The following is a 14,991-nucleotide window of genomic DNA, read 5'->3' as shown; positions in this document are numbered from 1 at the left end:
CGTGCATTATTTTGTTTAATCTCCCAACATAATAAGGTAGGTACTGTTATTACCCTCACTTAGTAACTGAAGAAACTTAGGCTCAGAGAGGTTAGATAACTTGCCCAAAGTCACACAGCTGAGGACTGAGATTGAGGGGCAGGATTTGAATTCAGTTATTTGAAATTCCAAAAGTTGAGTTCTTTCTAATACACCACACTGCTCATTCAAACCCAGAGGACAGGGAGCTAGACGAGTCAACCGAGCAGCAGTGGCTGGTGTTGATGACATACATAGGACACTAAGCAGAACTGACTAGCTTGTGCACAGCGCCAATGAGGGCAACAAGTCACAGGCTGGCTTCACATAGGTCAGCTATCTCATCTCTGTCCCCAACAGTACACTGAATTCTACCCCTTGTCCCCAGAATTGCCCCTGAGCTTGACTGGAAACTGAGTCTTGCCCCTCACCACAGGCCTGAGCCCCAAGCGCAGGAATGCACTTTACAGACACTGCTGCCTCAGGGCAGGGAGGTGCGGATGGCTTCCTGCCCCTCCTCCCCACTCTTGGAGACACACCTTTAAACGTTGATTCTGCTGATATTAACTCAACGGTGTCATCTTCCTGAAAAAAGACAGCACACAGTTCTACCAACAGTTACTTATCTCTTCAACAAGCAGTCTCCAAGTGCCAACTTTGTGCCAGGCACTGCGCGAGTTGCTATCATTCCTGTGACCTTCAAGTCTAGCGGGTGGAGACAAGTATAAAAACCGGTCATTTGAATATATGCTATTGAGATATACGGGAGCCCACAAGGATTTCAGAGTGACCAATCAGAGTTGCATCCCTTGCCTCACCAGCCTTGGTTCCGGAATGGGTACTCTGGTGGTGGACCCTCTCTACGGGCCCACAGAACATGGTGTGCAGATACACAAGTGCAGGCCAGAATCACTGCCAATGAAAGTTACAGCCATAGCTGTTATGAGGAAGACAGACACCATGGGCAAGAGCAGCCTGAGAAAGGAGAAAGATGAGATCTTGGATCTAGGACTGGAAAAATGGATGCAGTTTGGTTAAATGGAGAGAAGGATTAGATTAAAACATAATTCTCCCACATGGTCAGCTCTTTAAATCTTGTTTTAAATACATGCCTTCTGTTTACTAAGAGTTGCTTGCCTTAGGGGCTTCCCTGGTGGCGCAGTGGTTGGGAGTCCGCCTGCCGATGCAAGGGACACAGGTTCATGCCCCCAGTCCGGGAGGATCCCACAAGCCGCGGAGCGGCTGGGCCCGTGAGCCATGGCCACTGAGCCTGCACGTCCGGAGCCTGTGCTCCACAATGGGAGAGGCTGCAACAGTGAGAGCCCCGCGTACCACACACACACAAAAAAACAGAGTTGCTTGTCTTAAATTTGTATTGGGTTTGCCTTTGTATGTTGTTCCCTTGCACATTTTGAAAACTAAGTAAGGTGGGAAAAAGAATTACAGAAAAAAGAATGACTGGGGTGCTCTCCCCCAGCATTGTCCAATAGAACTTAGTGCAATAATTGAAAGGTTCTATTCTGTGCTGTCCAATTCAGTGGTCCCTAGCTGCAGGTGGCTACTGAGCAACTGAAATATGGCCAGTGCAGCAGAGGAAATGAAGTTTTCATTTTATTTTAAATGTTGTTAGTATCAGTCATATTGGAAAGGGCAGCCCTTAAACCACTTAGCAAATAGCCTATACACACCCTGGTAAAGGAGCGATTAAATACGAACGCTTCTAGGAACCTACTTATGGGGGTGCTCATTTGCAAATGTATGGGCTTGCTCAGTCGGGGAGTGGAGGATCATGGTTCCTAAAAACCATCCCTCAAGGGTTGATACCTTATTTACACAGTGCCTTCAGATACATTATCTCATTCAATCCCATAACAACCCTGAAGGGGGTAGCACGGAGATCATCTTCCCCAGGAGACGCCGCAAATTTAGGTGACAACAGCACGGCCCTGAGGCAGGGGAGGGTGGAGACTAGAGGTCCGGTGTTTCTCCTCCTGGGTGGAAGACTCTTTCCAGGGGGCAGCAGAGGGGGAATGATCTCACGCTACTAATGCCCACTGCTCACCGCCTGGGCCTCACGGATGAAGAGAGATGCTCTGCCTTCCATGTCACTGCCTTTTTCCTACTGGACTGGGGCTAATGCGGACATAGGCTATGAACAAGAACCCTATCTTATCCCCTTCCCACTACCTTGATTTAGGCAATAGGAATGGTTTTGAAAATTTCATTTATATATTCAAAATTACGTCGGGAGCACCAACCATGCCCCAGACATTGTTCTAGTTCTGGGGATGCAGCTGTGAGCAAAGCAGAGATCCCTGCTATGGAGACTGATAAAAAATTGTGCATATACTGGATTGTTGTAACATTTCAAAAACATGTTAAGTCTACTGTGGTCTCTCGCATCTTTAATGGTACACACACACTGTCCAATGTCAAATTTTATGTGGAAATCTGGACTCGCACTTCAAGCAAACTGCCTGGCTGGCTGAAATGTGGAAACACCTTTCAATTCAGTCTTTTAACATGTGTTGAGTGCCACCTATGTGCAGAGCCCGATATTGGGGACTTTGGAGAGAGGCAGAAGAATGAGAAGACAAGGTCCTATCTTAGGGGCTGCCCCGTGCGGTGAAAGAGGCAGCCCCTTCTCTTGGGAGCTCCCAGGCTGTAGGAGCTGACAGCCTAGTCTGGGAAGGCAAACAACTTCAGGACCCACTTTCAGAGGGGAATCCCAAGTACATGCAAAAACGAATCCAGCCTAGACTGTTTGGAGTTGGGTAAATGGTCCCTTGTCGTGATGATGGGGAACAAGGGAGGGGATGCCATAGGAGCTGCTGCATGTCCCGACAGCGAGGAGGAACCCAGGAGCAGCCCCTCCTGGATTATTGTTATCCTGGCAAGTCTTCTGGATGAGATGGGATTGGAGGTGCTGCTGTAAGAATGAAGAGGTCTGTGGAAGGATGGGGTGGGGTGGGGGCATTCCAGGTAGAGGGTGCCTCCTGGGGGATGGTAGGAGAAATGGGGGCGCTGGGCACAGTTCAAACCCAGCTGAAGATGCAGAGGAGAGAGGAGGGCCAGTGTGTGAGGGTCTCGGCTAAGTCCTTGCGGCTGCGGAGCGGCGGTGGGGAAGGACCGGGTCAGAGGTAGCGGGGGTGAGTGGGGGCAGCGCCCAGGTTTCTTGACAGCTGTTAAGGAAGCGTGGCGACAAAGGGTTAAGTGTGCCCCTCCACCGCCCCAAATACTTCCTGTGTTTGAAATCCTTCAGGTCTCCAAAACCCTCTGGCCCCCGGCCAGGCAGGCATTGTCCGGGGAGCGCTTGTGGGCTGTCAGAGTGGCCTCGCAGCCTTTGTTGTGGGACCACCTCGAGGTTCCCTCTCGCGCCCTGGCTGCGGCTGCCCAGTGCGTGCCGGGAGGGGGGCGGTGCGGGAGGCTTGCTCCCTCTCCCTCTTCCCGGCCCCCCCTCCAGCCCTCCCGATGACCACATGACCAAGTGGGCTCGCGGCCAAGCCACAGGCTACAAAATGCAGCCCCTGGAGTGAGCGGGGCGCATTCCCGCTGGCAGCCTGAGCCACGGGCCGTTGGAGCCGCAGCCGAGCCGCCAGCCACTTGGAACGAGCTCGCCGCCGCCCCCGGAGCCGCCGAGGCCAGCTGGGCGGCGCTGCCCCGCGGCGGGAGAGAGGAGGCTGCAGGAGAGAGGAGGCGGCGGCCGGCCAGCCCACGGCGCGGCTCGGGGCGTACCGTCTCGCGGCCCGGGAGCCACACGAGCTTCGCGCCCGCACGCACGAGCCGCGACTCGCGCCTCCCTCGGCCTCCGGCCTCTCCGCCCCCACCCCCGCCCCCGCCCCCTGGCCAGGGCCGCGCGGCGGCGGCGGCGGCCAGAGGAGCAGCATGAATCTGCGGCTCTGCGTGCAGGCGCTCCTGCTGCTCTGGCTCTCCTTGAGCGCGGTGTGTGGAGGTGAGTGCGCGCCCTCCCGCTCGCCCGCGGCCCCCTCGCCGCTCTCCAGGGCTGCAGCCCGCGCGCTCCCCGCCCTCCGCCCCGAAGATCGCGCTCCCTCCGCCTCCCGGGAGCCGGGCGCGAGCCGTGCAGAAGCCGCCACGCGCCGGGCCGCCGACGGACAGGGCGCCCGGGGCCAGGGACCCGCCGGCCGCGGGCATCGCTCCCTCTGGGGTGCTCGGCTCGGCTCGGCTCGGCCTGGGGCATCACCTTCCGGCGCCTGGCCCCTCCCGGCCGCCCCTCGCAGTCCGAGGAGCTCAGGGCCGCAGGCGTGCGCTCCGTGTCCCGCGCCCCGCTCCCCACGTGGTGGAGGGTATGGGGGGGGCACGTCCTGCGCCCCTCGTGGATCCTTGGAGGGAACTGACCTGAGGCCGGTGGGTTGGGCTCCTGCGTGGAAAGTTAGGGGCCGCCGGCCGGTCCGGGGGCGCGGGCCACTGGGGGATGATGATGCGCCAAGATGCAGACGTGACACTTGTTGCATAGGCAGGAGCGCGCCGCGGGGGAGGCGGCGTGGAGCCCAGCTGTGGTTCCTTTCAGCCTGCAAGTGAGCAGAGGCAGCCTCACCCGGGCTGGGCCGGGCAGGGCCAGGTCAGGCTGGCCTCCTCCCTCACCCCCAAGTCCTGTCTGGCCTGCCCTCCTGCTCCCACACGGAAGGCTCTCCCAGAGGCCTGCGTCCCACCGCAGGGACTTGGTTCTTTGAGATCCTGGCTCCGGTCCCCCCTCTGACCCAGGCATGGTCATGCTTCACCTCAGTCCTCTTGTCTCCAGGCACCAAACCAGGAAACAGCGCCTGAACCGATACCTCCGTGCAGCTGGCCCTCACCTGCACCACACCCCCACCTGGCATACTTGGCACTGACTGGTGCTCCCTTGCCCTCCCCAAGCCTGGTCCCCACCCACATCCCAGCAGTCCCAGTCCGGGCTCCCTGTCCTCTGTGCGTCAGTGTCTCCTGTGGCTGCTAGCTCCCACCTCCAGCTGCCACAGTCCTGTGATCTGACTGTCACTGCTGCCCGCCTGGCAACACAGAATAGGAAGGCCAAGACCAGGTGGACTAATGCCAGTGCCAGGCTTGGACTTATGGGGAGGTGGGAGCAGGGGGAAGGAGAGAGCAGGGCAGCAAGTGTCCTAGAGGAAGGGCCCAAGGCCGTACTTTGTTCCAGACCCTCCAGAACAAGATGCAGCCCGGGAGCCTCTGAGGGGCCTGGTGGGGCTTCCACCTCTCTCTTTGTAGGTCACCTCCTTTCTCCGCTCTTGCCTTTGGCACTGCCCTGGCCCGGGGAGCCCTGCCCGGCTTCTCGGGAAGGCGCACTGGCTGGGTTTGGCACTACCTGCCTTTAGCTAGCTGTCCAGTGATCTCTCTCTCTCTTCAGGCCCAAGCCCCGGCTCGGCCACCTCACTGGTAAGAAGGAAGCAGGCTTTTTCCTCAGAAACTCCTGTCAGGCAGGCAATGGCAGAAAGAGAGCCAAAGATAGGAATGAAGGACACCACACGGGCCTGCCCTCCTGGAGCCTGCCATCCAGGGCAGTTGGCGAGATAAGACACCCACGGGACACCACCACTGGCAAACAGTGGTGCAGAGAGGGCATCCCAGAGGAAGCTGGGCCTACCTGATCTGCGCACTTGCGGCTCCCCCAGAACCTACGGGGAGACCCTTGGCTAACTGGCCCGCACCCAGACCCTTTCAGGGTCCAGCTGTTGGGGCATTACGGGTAAAGGGGGAGCCGGTTTCAAGGGGAGGGGACGCCGCATCTGGCTCAGACCCTACCGCGCCCTGCTTCATTCACCCTTTGCATTAGGTCACCTATCTCCACAGCCAGATCTGGGTAAATTCGTTGCCCTCACATTTATGCTTAAGCCTAGCACTGGAAACTTCCAAAGCTCCCCCTGCCTCTCCACCTCCCCCTGCCACGTCCCCCCACCCCACCCCCGTCCTGTCCTGGGGCCAAGGGGGCCACCTCTGTGCAGGTGGCCACCAGCCCAGGGTCTGGGGACACATGTCCTGCTCCTCCTGCCTCCTGTCCTGGCTCAGAACAAGGGACCTTTTCGGAACCACCTTGCCCTTGGCCCAGACTTGCATGCTCTCCCCAGCCAGAGTCCCCAGTCAGCTCCAGGCCTGAAATCCGTGCTTCCTCACGACACGCCGTGTCCTGACTTGGAATGCGCTCCCGCCACCACACACAGACTCCTCCACTGCCTCCTGACCTGGGATACACTTTGCTCTTGAGTCTGAGAGCTGCTGGGCCAGGGCCAAGTAGCCCTTGGTCTTTGTCTGAGCACCTCTGTGTCTTTCCTTGTCCCCCTCCTGCCCTTCCCCGGCCCCAGCTGAGGCCTGCAGCCACAATGACAGCGTGAGGACAGCTTCCTGGACCCCTCCCACTCAGGGAGGGGGCATCTCCACTCCATCCCCAATGCCTCAGAACTAAGCACCCAGGTAACCTGAGTCAGGCCTCTCAGCGGCAAAGGACTAACGCAGGTGAAGCGGATGACCAGGCTGCCAGGGCGTGATGTGTCCACAGCAGCACGGCTGGCGTGGGAAGACGGCTCAGGGCACTGGGCTGGGCAGACAAAGGAGGGGCGCTTCATCCTGGAGACACACGCAGGACCCCAGAGCAGTGGAGGGGACATAGCCAGTGCCACAAGGGCACTTGTATGGGCTTTTAAAGCAATCACAAGACAGGCCGGACGGCAAGAGGGGAAAAAAAAGATGTTTCATTCCTAGTGAGGATGGCGTGTTCCTGAGAAGCGGCACACACCTCTTTGTGAACGGGCAGGGCTGGAGTTTAGATTGCGTGAAACGCAAGCCCTGTTTACCCCTGACTGCGCTTCACGGTGGAGATGCTGTAGCTTCACTGCTGATGGCGCTTCGGTCCCTCTAGGCTCGCGACTCTTTGCGGGATTGCCCCAGCCTTCCTGTAAGTAGCAGATGCAGTTAGAGGAAAGTATTTAAGTACACTGGGGATGGCCCGTTTCTACAGGGGAATTCTTTTGTATCACTGCCGGGACCTCTGCAGTGATGAGAATCAAAAGCCTCTGATTTGTCCCTTCGGGCAGGACAAAGCCAGGGTTTCAGGTGTCAGCTTATCTTAGGGTGAACCAGACTCAGAATCAAAAGTAGGAAACAGGTGGATGATGGAATCAGGGTGGGGGAGGAACTGCAGACTTCCGGCTACAAGGAGGAGAGTGAGCCCCCCCATCCAGTGGGATGCAAGGTGCCAGGGGCTTCTGGGTGACTGCTCTCCAGGGCCTGGCTGAGAGCTCGGTCAGCTTAGGTAGCTCTTCTCTGCAGCCCTAGAGTCCAGACGTCTCGCTGGCCAGAGTCTGAGCCCACCAGCCGTGTTCCTCATCCTGGCCCTGGGCCTCCCCTGTCTCTTAGGGACCCCTCCCCACAGCAGCCCGCCCTCCCTGACTGCCACCACCACTCACAGTCCTGGGTCTCAGCATTTGCAGAGGCTACCCTCCCCATCTGGGCACTGTGCCTCTCTTCTCATGCCTGCTGTTACCCCTCGGGCCATAGCCTGTGCCATTGGCCATCCCTGCAACACAAGAACCAAGACCTCACTGACACCTTCAAGGCCCTTAGGGTCCTTCCTTTTGCCTGGCCATACCCTCAGCGCAGTCCTTTTCGCCCTGAGAGTTTCTCTGGTACCAACTTCTCATCAGTATCATTCCTGTCCTCTTGAGAGGGCAGAACAGCCTCGAGGGGACTCCAAAACACAAGGCAGAAGCTGAAGCAGCTGCGGTGGGGAGCTTAGTGAAGGGGCTTCCCTCCTCTCCCTCCCCGGCGCAGCCCCTTTGCAGATGGCACTCAGAGGGTAGCCCTATGACAGGCGAAAGCAGCCTCCTTGCCCCTGTCCATACCTACTGCCCCAAAGTGCAAACACAACTCGTGTTTTAATTTACATTAGGTGATGGGTTTAGGGGAGGAACTGACACAGTAACCCACCCCCAACCAGAAGCATGAAGGGTGGCTGGTAAACAGAGGGGTCCTAATGGGCCTGTGACGTTCTCTCTGGGAGGGAGGGTGGAGGGCTAGAGAGTGTGTGCGTGCGTGTCTGGGCGAGAGAGCGTGGACAGCAGCAGGTGCCAGGGGCCTGGGCAGGGAGGGCCCTAAGGACAATCCTTGCCTGCGTTTGGCCCAAGAGGAGGATAAATGCCTGGAAATTGTGTGCAAGTGGAGGAGGAATCACAAGAGTCAAACAGCCAAGGAAGGAACCGGAGCGTGGGGATGCTGGAGGCAGGGAGGAAGGAAAGGAAGAGCCGCCAGGGGTATGGTTGGGGGGCGAGCAGCCAATGGGTGGTTATATGGAAACTGTGAGCTAGTGGTGGAGACTCCTGGATGGATGGAAACAGGTTTCGAGAGACAGGGATATAGCTGGAGGCGAACCCGATGGTGTGCGGAGAGGGAGACTGGGATTCATGATCACTGGCCTCAGAAGCTGTATGTCTGCAGACCAGCCCCATCCTGGGCATCGCACAGGCGCTCTGCCTGTCTGCCTCCTGCCCAGCACCATCGCATCTCCCTGCTCTGCTTGCCTCTGGCGGCTGGCTTGTCTGTGGAGCGCCAGCTCGCCTGACCTGGCTGGACTGCAGCCTCCATGAGAGGTGGCTGAGAGCTCGGTCAGCTTAGGTAGCTCTTCTCTGCAGCCCTAGAGTCCAGACGTCTCGCTGGCCAGAGTCTGAGCCCACCAGCCGTGTTCCTCATCCTGGCTCTGGGCCTCCCCTGTCTCTTAGGGACCCCTCCCCACAACAGCCCGCCCTCCCTGACTGCCACCACCACTCACAGTCCTGGGTCTCAGCATTTGCAGAGGCTACCCTCCCCATCTGGGCACTGTGCCTCTCTTCTCATGCCTGCTGTTACCCCTGGGGCCTCATCGTGTGTCTTTCCCTCATCGCACCCGGGAACACCCAGCGCCACTTGGATTCTATCGGCAGGGCTTGGTCTGGCATCAGGAGGCTCCTCCTCTAAGCCAGATGTGGACAGATGTAGAGAAGAGCCCCCTAGAGCAGAAAAGGAGCCAGCTGGGATTGGAATGGAAGGAGTTTGCATCAGGCAAAGGATGGGGGTATGATCTAGGGGTGAAAGGAGGTAGGGCAACGGGGGGGCAATACTAGCAGCCCACCCCCCTCCCGACGCACTTGCTGCTTCAGGTGACATTCACTCATTTGTTTACTCATTCATTTGTACAATATTTCTTGGCCTCTGAATCTGGTCACAGGCTGACTAGAACCCAGCATAAGGCACACAGACTCAGAGATTCGCCCCCACGCCCCGCAAACAATCCCCCAGCCACACCCACAGGGAGGCCACAGGAACAAGTGAGCCCCAAAATGGCCAAACACTGATGAGGTGCCCAGGGGTGAGGTATGAGAGCTCTAGTACCCAAAAGTGGGTCACCTGCATATCAAAGGACGTACAATGACATCATGTTCCAGATTTGCTTTAAAATATCTCTGCAAAGAAAGAAACAGGAGAACCAAAGCATATGTAACTCCATCTGGATAACTGTCGAATCTGGGTGATAGGCACGTGATGGGGGGAGTTGTTTTCATTGAAATATTGTGTGTTTGAAATGTTTTAAGTGTATCGGTCACAAGGGTGCAGTGGGAAGTTACTGTCTGCTGTGCCCCAGCCTGAGTACAGGCATGATACCCCAAGCTGCACCCCCCGATGATGTTCTGAGCACAGAACATGTTTGTGCCCATCAGAAACATGATAGGACTGTCAGAAGGACATCTAGTCAGGTGTATAATTTGTAAATGTGAGTAGTGGGCTCTGTTTGCCCCAGGACAGTGTGAACATTGCAAGTGGTTCATCGGTTCACTGATTGGAAGAGGAAAAACTAAAGCTCTGAGAGCGCCACCTCATGGAGAGACTGCCCCTCCTCTGGGGCCCTGGCCCATCTGCATCAGCCTTTGGGATGACAGGCTTTCTCCTTCCTGCAGGGCCCCTGCTGCAGACTTCTGACGGGAAGGGGATGGAGGAAAGCACCATCCGCCACCTGGTGCAGCCCAGAGGGCCGAGGAGCGGCCCAGGGCCCTGGCAGGGAGGTCGGAGGAAGTTCCGCCGCCAGCGGCCGCGCCTCTCCCATAAGGGCCCCATGCCTTTCTGAAGCAGGTACTTGAGCCTCTGGTCAGTGGGCGGCACAGAAAGGGCAGGGGAGGAACAGCCTGGAAGCCGGGTGGCCCTGCTGCTTACCGCTGGCCAGACACCTGCACCAGGCAGTGCCGGCCCCATGCATAACACCGGGGCTTACAGAGCACCTTCAGTTTAGACAGGAGACCAAGGCCGGAGAGGGGCTTGCCACTCCCCAGGAGTTAGGTGCTGGCTGCCCTCCACTCTGCTGCCTAGGGTTGGGCTGGCTGGCCCAGCTGGAGTGTTCTGGAGGGCCTTGATGAGCTGGGGAGAGGTGCCCCAGGGTATATGTGCAGGTGTGCAGTGTGGATCCTCACCAGAGGTGGGAGGGAAGGCAGGGATCCTTGGGGGTAGCCGCTAGCAGAGAACAGGAAGAGAGCTGCCCGGAGATGTGGGAAGGAGAGAGCAGGGCCTGAGCCTGCCCCTGAGGCCTGGCCTGCTGTCCTTCCCCCTGTCGCCAGGACAGGGTGGCACCGACTCAGTGGCCTGGGGCTTTTAGGTTCAGGCTCGTGGGGGGCGGGCGGGTGAAGGCCGTCTCCTCTCCTGTCCCAGGCGGTTCCTTTGACCTAGGACACGTCAATGACCCCTCTCTGGTCATTTTTCCTCTTTAGGACTGAAGGGGCCACCACGTGTCCGCCCCCCGTGATTCTCTCTACTCCTCCGTCGATCGGCCTGCTTCTCTGGAGCCCTCCCATCCGTTCGCCTCATCTGGCCCCTGTTCTAGCTGCTGACAGTCCGGCTCTTCTCCCCCACCAGCCTCCCCGAATGGACTGGCGTGCTCCTGCCCCTAGCAAGGACCCATTCAGTGCCCCCTCGTGACTTGGGAGACCCTGCACTGGAAGGCCGTCCTTCCTCTCCGCAGCCCTCCCTCTGCTCTAGTCCCTACCTCTTGTGTCCAATACCCTAACATCGAACCCTTCTCTCCGCCCTTCCTGCCTCAGGTATGCCCTGGGGGCTGGGTGGAACCCGCCCTTCTTTAATGGGGCTCCAGCAGATTCCACGGTTTTACATCAGCACTTCCCCCCCAGGCCTCCAGAGGGGCATAGAGAGCGGAGCAATGAGAGACTCCAGTGAGAGGGACCGGGTCATTGGGATGCAGACAGGGTGCCTTGGGGGCAAGGGAACGGGAGCTTGGCGATCTGGCGAAGGGGGAGTGAAGCATCGGAGAAGAGGAGGAATAGCTACTGTGGCCTCTTCCTCATCCCCATGTTTGGCCCGGTTGAGGAAGAGGTGAAGGAGCGGGGCCGTGAAGTACTTTGTCACTTCTCTCGCCTCAGTGTGCCGCCTAGCAGTCCCTCCCACTCACTCCCGCCCCCCGCACCCCCCCAAGTTGGTTCAAGCTCCAACTCAGGAGGGGAGGGTATGCGCCTCAGGTGGCTCTGTACCCTCCCAGGAGCAAAAGCCAACTAGGATGATTGGTTTTGCCAAGAATCACAGACGATCAGAGCCAAAAGGAACTTGGAGTTCACTTAGCGCCACCTCCTTATGCAAACTCCTGCAGAAACGGAGGCTCGGAGAGGGATGGTGACCTGCCCAGTGCCGCTGCAGAGCCAGCACGAGGGCCCAGGTCTCCGAACTCCCACGTGATGATGCCCTCTTCTTGACGATGTCTTCCAAACCCATTAAGTGCCTTTTCCCGGGGTTGGGGCTGGGGGTGGCCAGGAAGGGAGAGGGGGCTGGCTGTGAACTGCCCCACGGTGGGACGGAGCTGTTCCCTCCTTCCTGGCCTGCCCCTTCTGGTCCACTCCCCAACCCGGCCTGGAAAGTTCCCTGACTGTCCAGCTGCCCCCATTCCTTGCAGCACTCCCAGACCCTGGGTATTTTCATAGGGGCAGCTCAGAGGCACCGAGACTACCAGGAATCAGGAGGTGGCCTTAACCAATTGGACTCAGTGGCTTTCCCTTCACGTTGACTGGACCTTCTTCTCCCAGTGGCCTTTCCCTGAGGAGGCAGGGAGTGGGGAGAAGAAGAAGGAAACAAAGAAGGAAGGAAGGAAGGGAGGGGGGAAGAAAGGAAGGAAAGATGGGAGGAAGTGTAGATCTCAGCAGGCTTTCTTCTCAAAGGCCTCGTGGGAGGGAGAAAAGGGAAGACAGGAGCCTGATGGCCACCTATGTACGTGTGGGGCAGGGGGAGTCACGGCCCCCGGAGTCCCAGAGCAACCCCGACGTTTGCCTACCCGCCCCTCCCCCTTCCCTCCACTGCTGCTAACGCTGCTGCTACTGCTGCTTTAAGGCCACCCTGGGGAGCCAGGCTGGGCACCTGCCGCCCCCCCCCAAACGCCCCTCAGCCCAGAGTGGGGTCTGGCCAGTGTCCAGAAAGCCTCTTCTGCCACGGATGTCCCCACTGGGGCTGGGCCTTCTTCCCCCTGTTCCTTTCTGCATCTCCTGTCGCATCGGTTGCCCAGCCCAGGGGGAAGGGCGGGGGTGGGCTGTGGGCAGCGGGAGAGGGACGGCTGGGAAAGTCTGGAGACACAGGGCAGTGGAGGTGCTGAGGGGCCGTCTTATTTAAAATGGTTGTGTATGATTCTTATACTAATTTATACAAAGTTATTAAGGCGCTTTTCATTAAGAAATCGTCCCTTTCCCCTAATTGTGTTCACTGTTTGTAAAGATTGTTCAGTGTAAATATGTCTTTATAATAAAGAGTTAAAAGCTGACAATTCGCCCTTACTCTTGGAGGTCACGTTCAGGAAGGGCACACCTCTCCGCTGAGATCCATGGTCGGCCCCCCTCCGCCCCCCGTGCCCATGAACTTCATGTGCAGGGAGGGAAGTGCCTGCCTCCTAAATCGGTTCCAGGTCCAATGGCTTCAAACTAATTTGCCACAAACTCACAAAAGGAATCCCTGTGCTTAATGACCAGTTCACATAAAGTGCAGTCCACTTTTAAGTGTTTTGGCATCTGAGTGTCCTAATTTTGGTTTTTTTTGCAGTGTCCTTTGAAGGATCTTTAAAAAAATGTATTTGAGAACATTCTGATTAAAGGTGGGATTTCTACTAAAAATTGTTTTATATCCTTGGTGTGTGTCTTCTTCTGTTTTTATCTACTTTTGAACACTCTCGGGACTTTGTAGCCAGTTACCGTTCTTGAGAAATGTTCTGTTTCCTGCAATAAATACATTTGGTAATGACTTCGTATGTATCATTCTAGTTTCACAAAGTAGAGTTGCTTGATGCACGAGATAGCCTGAGAAATAAAATGCAAGGAGTTCGATGCAGTTCTGCCCCATCCGTCTCACGTCTTCACGCTTGTCAAAATGCCAACATCTTGGAGAACAGGAAGGAACATTGGGTACATGCTAATTTGGTTAATCAACTCATTAGGTGCACACAGGTATACGCGATTCAGAGTATAACCCAGCAAAAAGGAGACAGGAGTGATCCAAAAGGTGCATTCGATAAATCTTGTGGAAAATTCTACAGATCTGACAAGTATTCAGTTCTAGAAATATACAATTTGAAGAAAGGGTCTTCCGACACTTGCTAAAAAGTCATGAAACTGCTCAATGAAAGATAAAATAGAAAATGCCACCCACAAGCTTGCACAGCAATCTTATCATTGACAGAATGTTGCAGATTATGACATAGTGATGTAAAAATATGACATTGTGTTGGAAGTGCCTCTTAGGAAAATTGGTACAAAAATGCCTTCTTTCAAAATTACTACTTTGACTTTTAGGCAAACTGGTTGTCAGAGGAACTGGTTTTAGGCAAGGAGGTTTTGGGCGGGCTGGCTTTATGCTGGTTGGTCTGTTACCGCCCTAATCACCCCCAAAGCTCTAATTTCACAAGAAACCAAGGAGAAGGGGGCGGAGGCAGGGCAGGGCAACTTAATACCGATCCGTGAGTGTGTAGCCCTTTAACAGTTTACAGAGCTCTTTTTAAAAAATATCAACTCATTTTATTATCCTAACAACTGAGCAATGCAGATCCCCGTTTTACAAATGAGAAAACAGGCTAAGAGAGTTAGTTGAAGCAACTTGCCCAAAGGCTCACAGCCAGTAAGTGAATCTAAAATCTGGACTTTGAATTCTAGAATGTAAACTCTTTCTATGGTACTATGGAAGGTCCCCTAATTAGAGAGAAGACTTAAGTACAAAATGTACTTAAATCCCAGTAAGTGCACTGGAAATAGATGGCGTAGTGTGGACTGGTGGGATCAGAGAAAGGCTCACGGAGACACCAGCTTTACACCGGCCCCAGAAGACCCAGTTGCCTTTGGTTAAGTTGGCAGGAGGACGGTGCACAGTGGATGTGGGGACAAGGAAGGGGAGTTGCCACCAGGGTCCTCCAGGCATATGTAGTCACGGTATGCAAGTGGGTGGAGGCAAGTCTGACCTCCTTGGGGCAGAGGATGAGGGGAAGGAAAGCTGGTGGCTTTCTGTAAAGATAATTAGACATCAAACCAAAAGAAGGCAGGACATATGGGTTGTCACCATCTGGAGATATCTTGACCAAATAAATACAATAGAATCAGAGTAGGGGGCTGTGTTTCCTTTGTTGTTGTTTTTGTTTTGTTTTTTTTTTTGTGGTACACGGGCCTCTCACTGTTGTGGCCTCACCCGTTGCGGAGCACAGGCTCCGGATGCGCAGGCTCAGCGGCCATGGCTCACGGGCCCAGCCGCTCCGCGGCATGTGGGATCTTCCCGGACCGGGGCACGAACCCGTGTCCCCTGCATCGGCAGGCGGACTCTCAACCACTGTGCGACCAGGGAAGCCCCCTAGGGGGCTGTTTTTGAAAATACAGAGGGAAAAAAGAAAAAGGAGTTCACTTTTTGTTCACTGATTACTTCTGGACCAAGACCTGGAAGGGTTAGGGGGTGGGGTGGGCAGATGAACCTGAAAAACAA

At 56.2% G+C, this 14,991-nt stretch overlaps 1 protein-coding gene across 1 annotated transcript; it reads left to right on the top strand.

The window, feature by feature from the left end:
* Nucleotides 1-3,610: 3,610 nt before the first annotated feature.
* On the top strand, nucleotides 3,611-13,272 carry APLN (apelin). Its single transcript, XM_032618692.1, has 3 exons — nucleotides 3,611-3,970; nucleotides 9,954-10,125; nucleotides 10,755-13,272. Exons 1-2 carry the CDS (start codon nucleotides 3,904-3,906, stop codon nucleotides 10,118-10,120), a joined length of 234 nt encoding a protein of 77 aa, XP_032474583.1. The 5' UTR covers nucleotides 3,611-3,903; the 3' UTR covers nucleotides 10,121-10,125; nucleotides 10,755-13,272.
* The last annotated feature ends 1,719 nt before the right edge of the window (nucleotides 13,273-14,991 follow it).

The sequence above is a fragment of the Phocoena sinus genome, chromosome X (assembly GCF_008692025.1).
Source record: "Phocoena sinus isolate mPhoSin1 chromosome X, mPhoSin1.pri, whole genome shotgun sequence".
NCBI lineage: Eukaryota > Metazoa > Chordata > Mammalia > Artiodactyla > Phocoenidae > Phocoena > Phocoena sinus.
The sequence above is the reverse complement of the archived record's forward strand: the minus strand, read 5'-3'. Positions and strand labels throughout refer to the sequence as shown.

Bases quoted from the DNA above. Each gene is read 5' to 3' on its own strand.
- APLN (XM_032618692.1), top strand. From the start codon at position 3,904: ATGAATCTGCGGCTCTGCGTGCAGGCGCTCCTGCTGCTCTGGCTCTCC. The intron at 3,971-9,953 runs GTGAGTGCGCGC...TCCTTCCTGCAG, and splicing joins CTTGAGCGCGGTGTGTGGAG to GGCCCCTGCTGCAGACTTCT.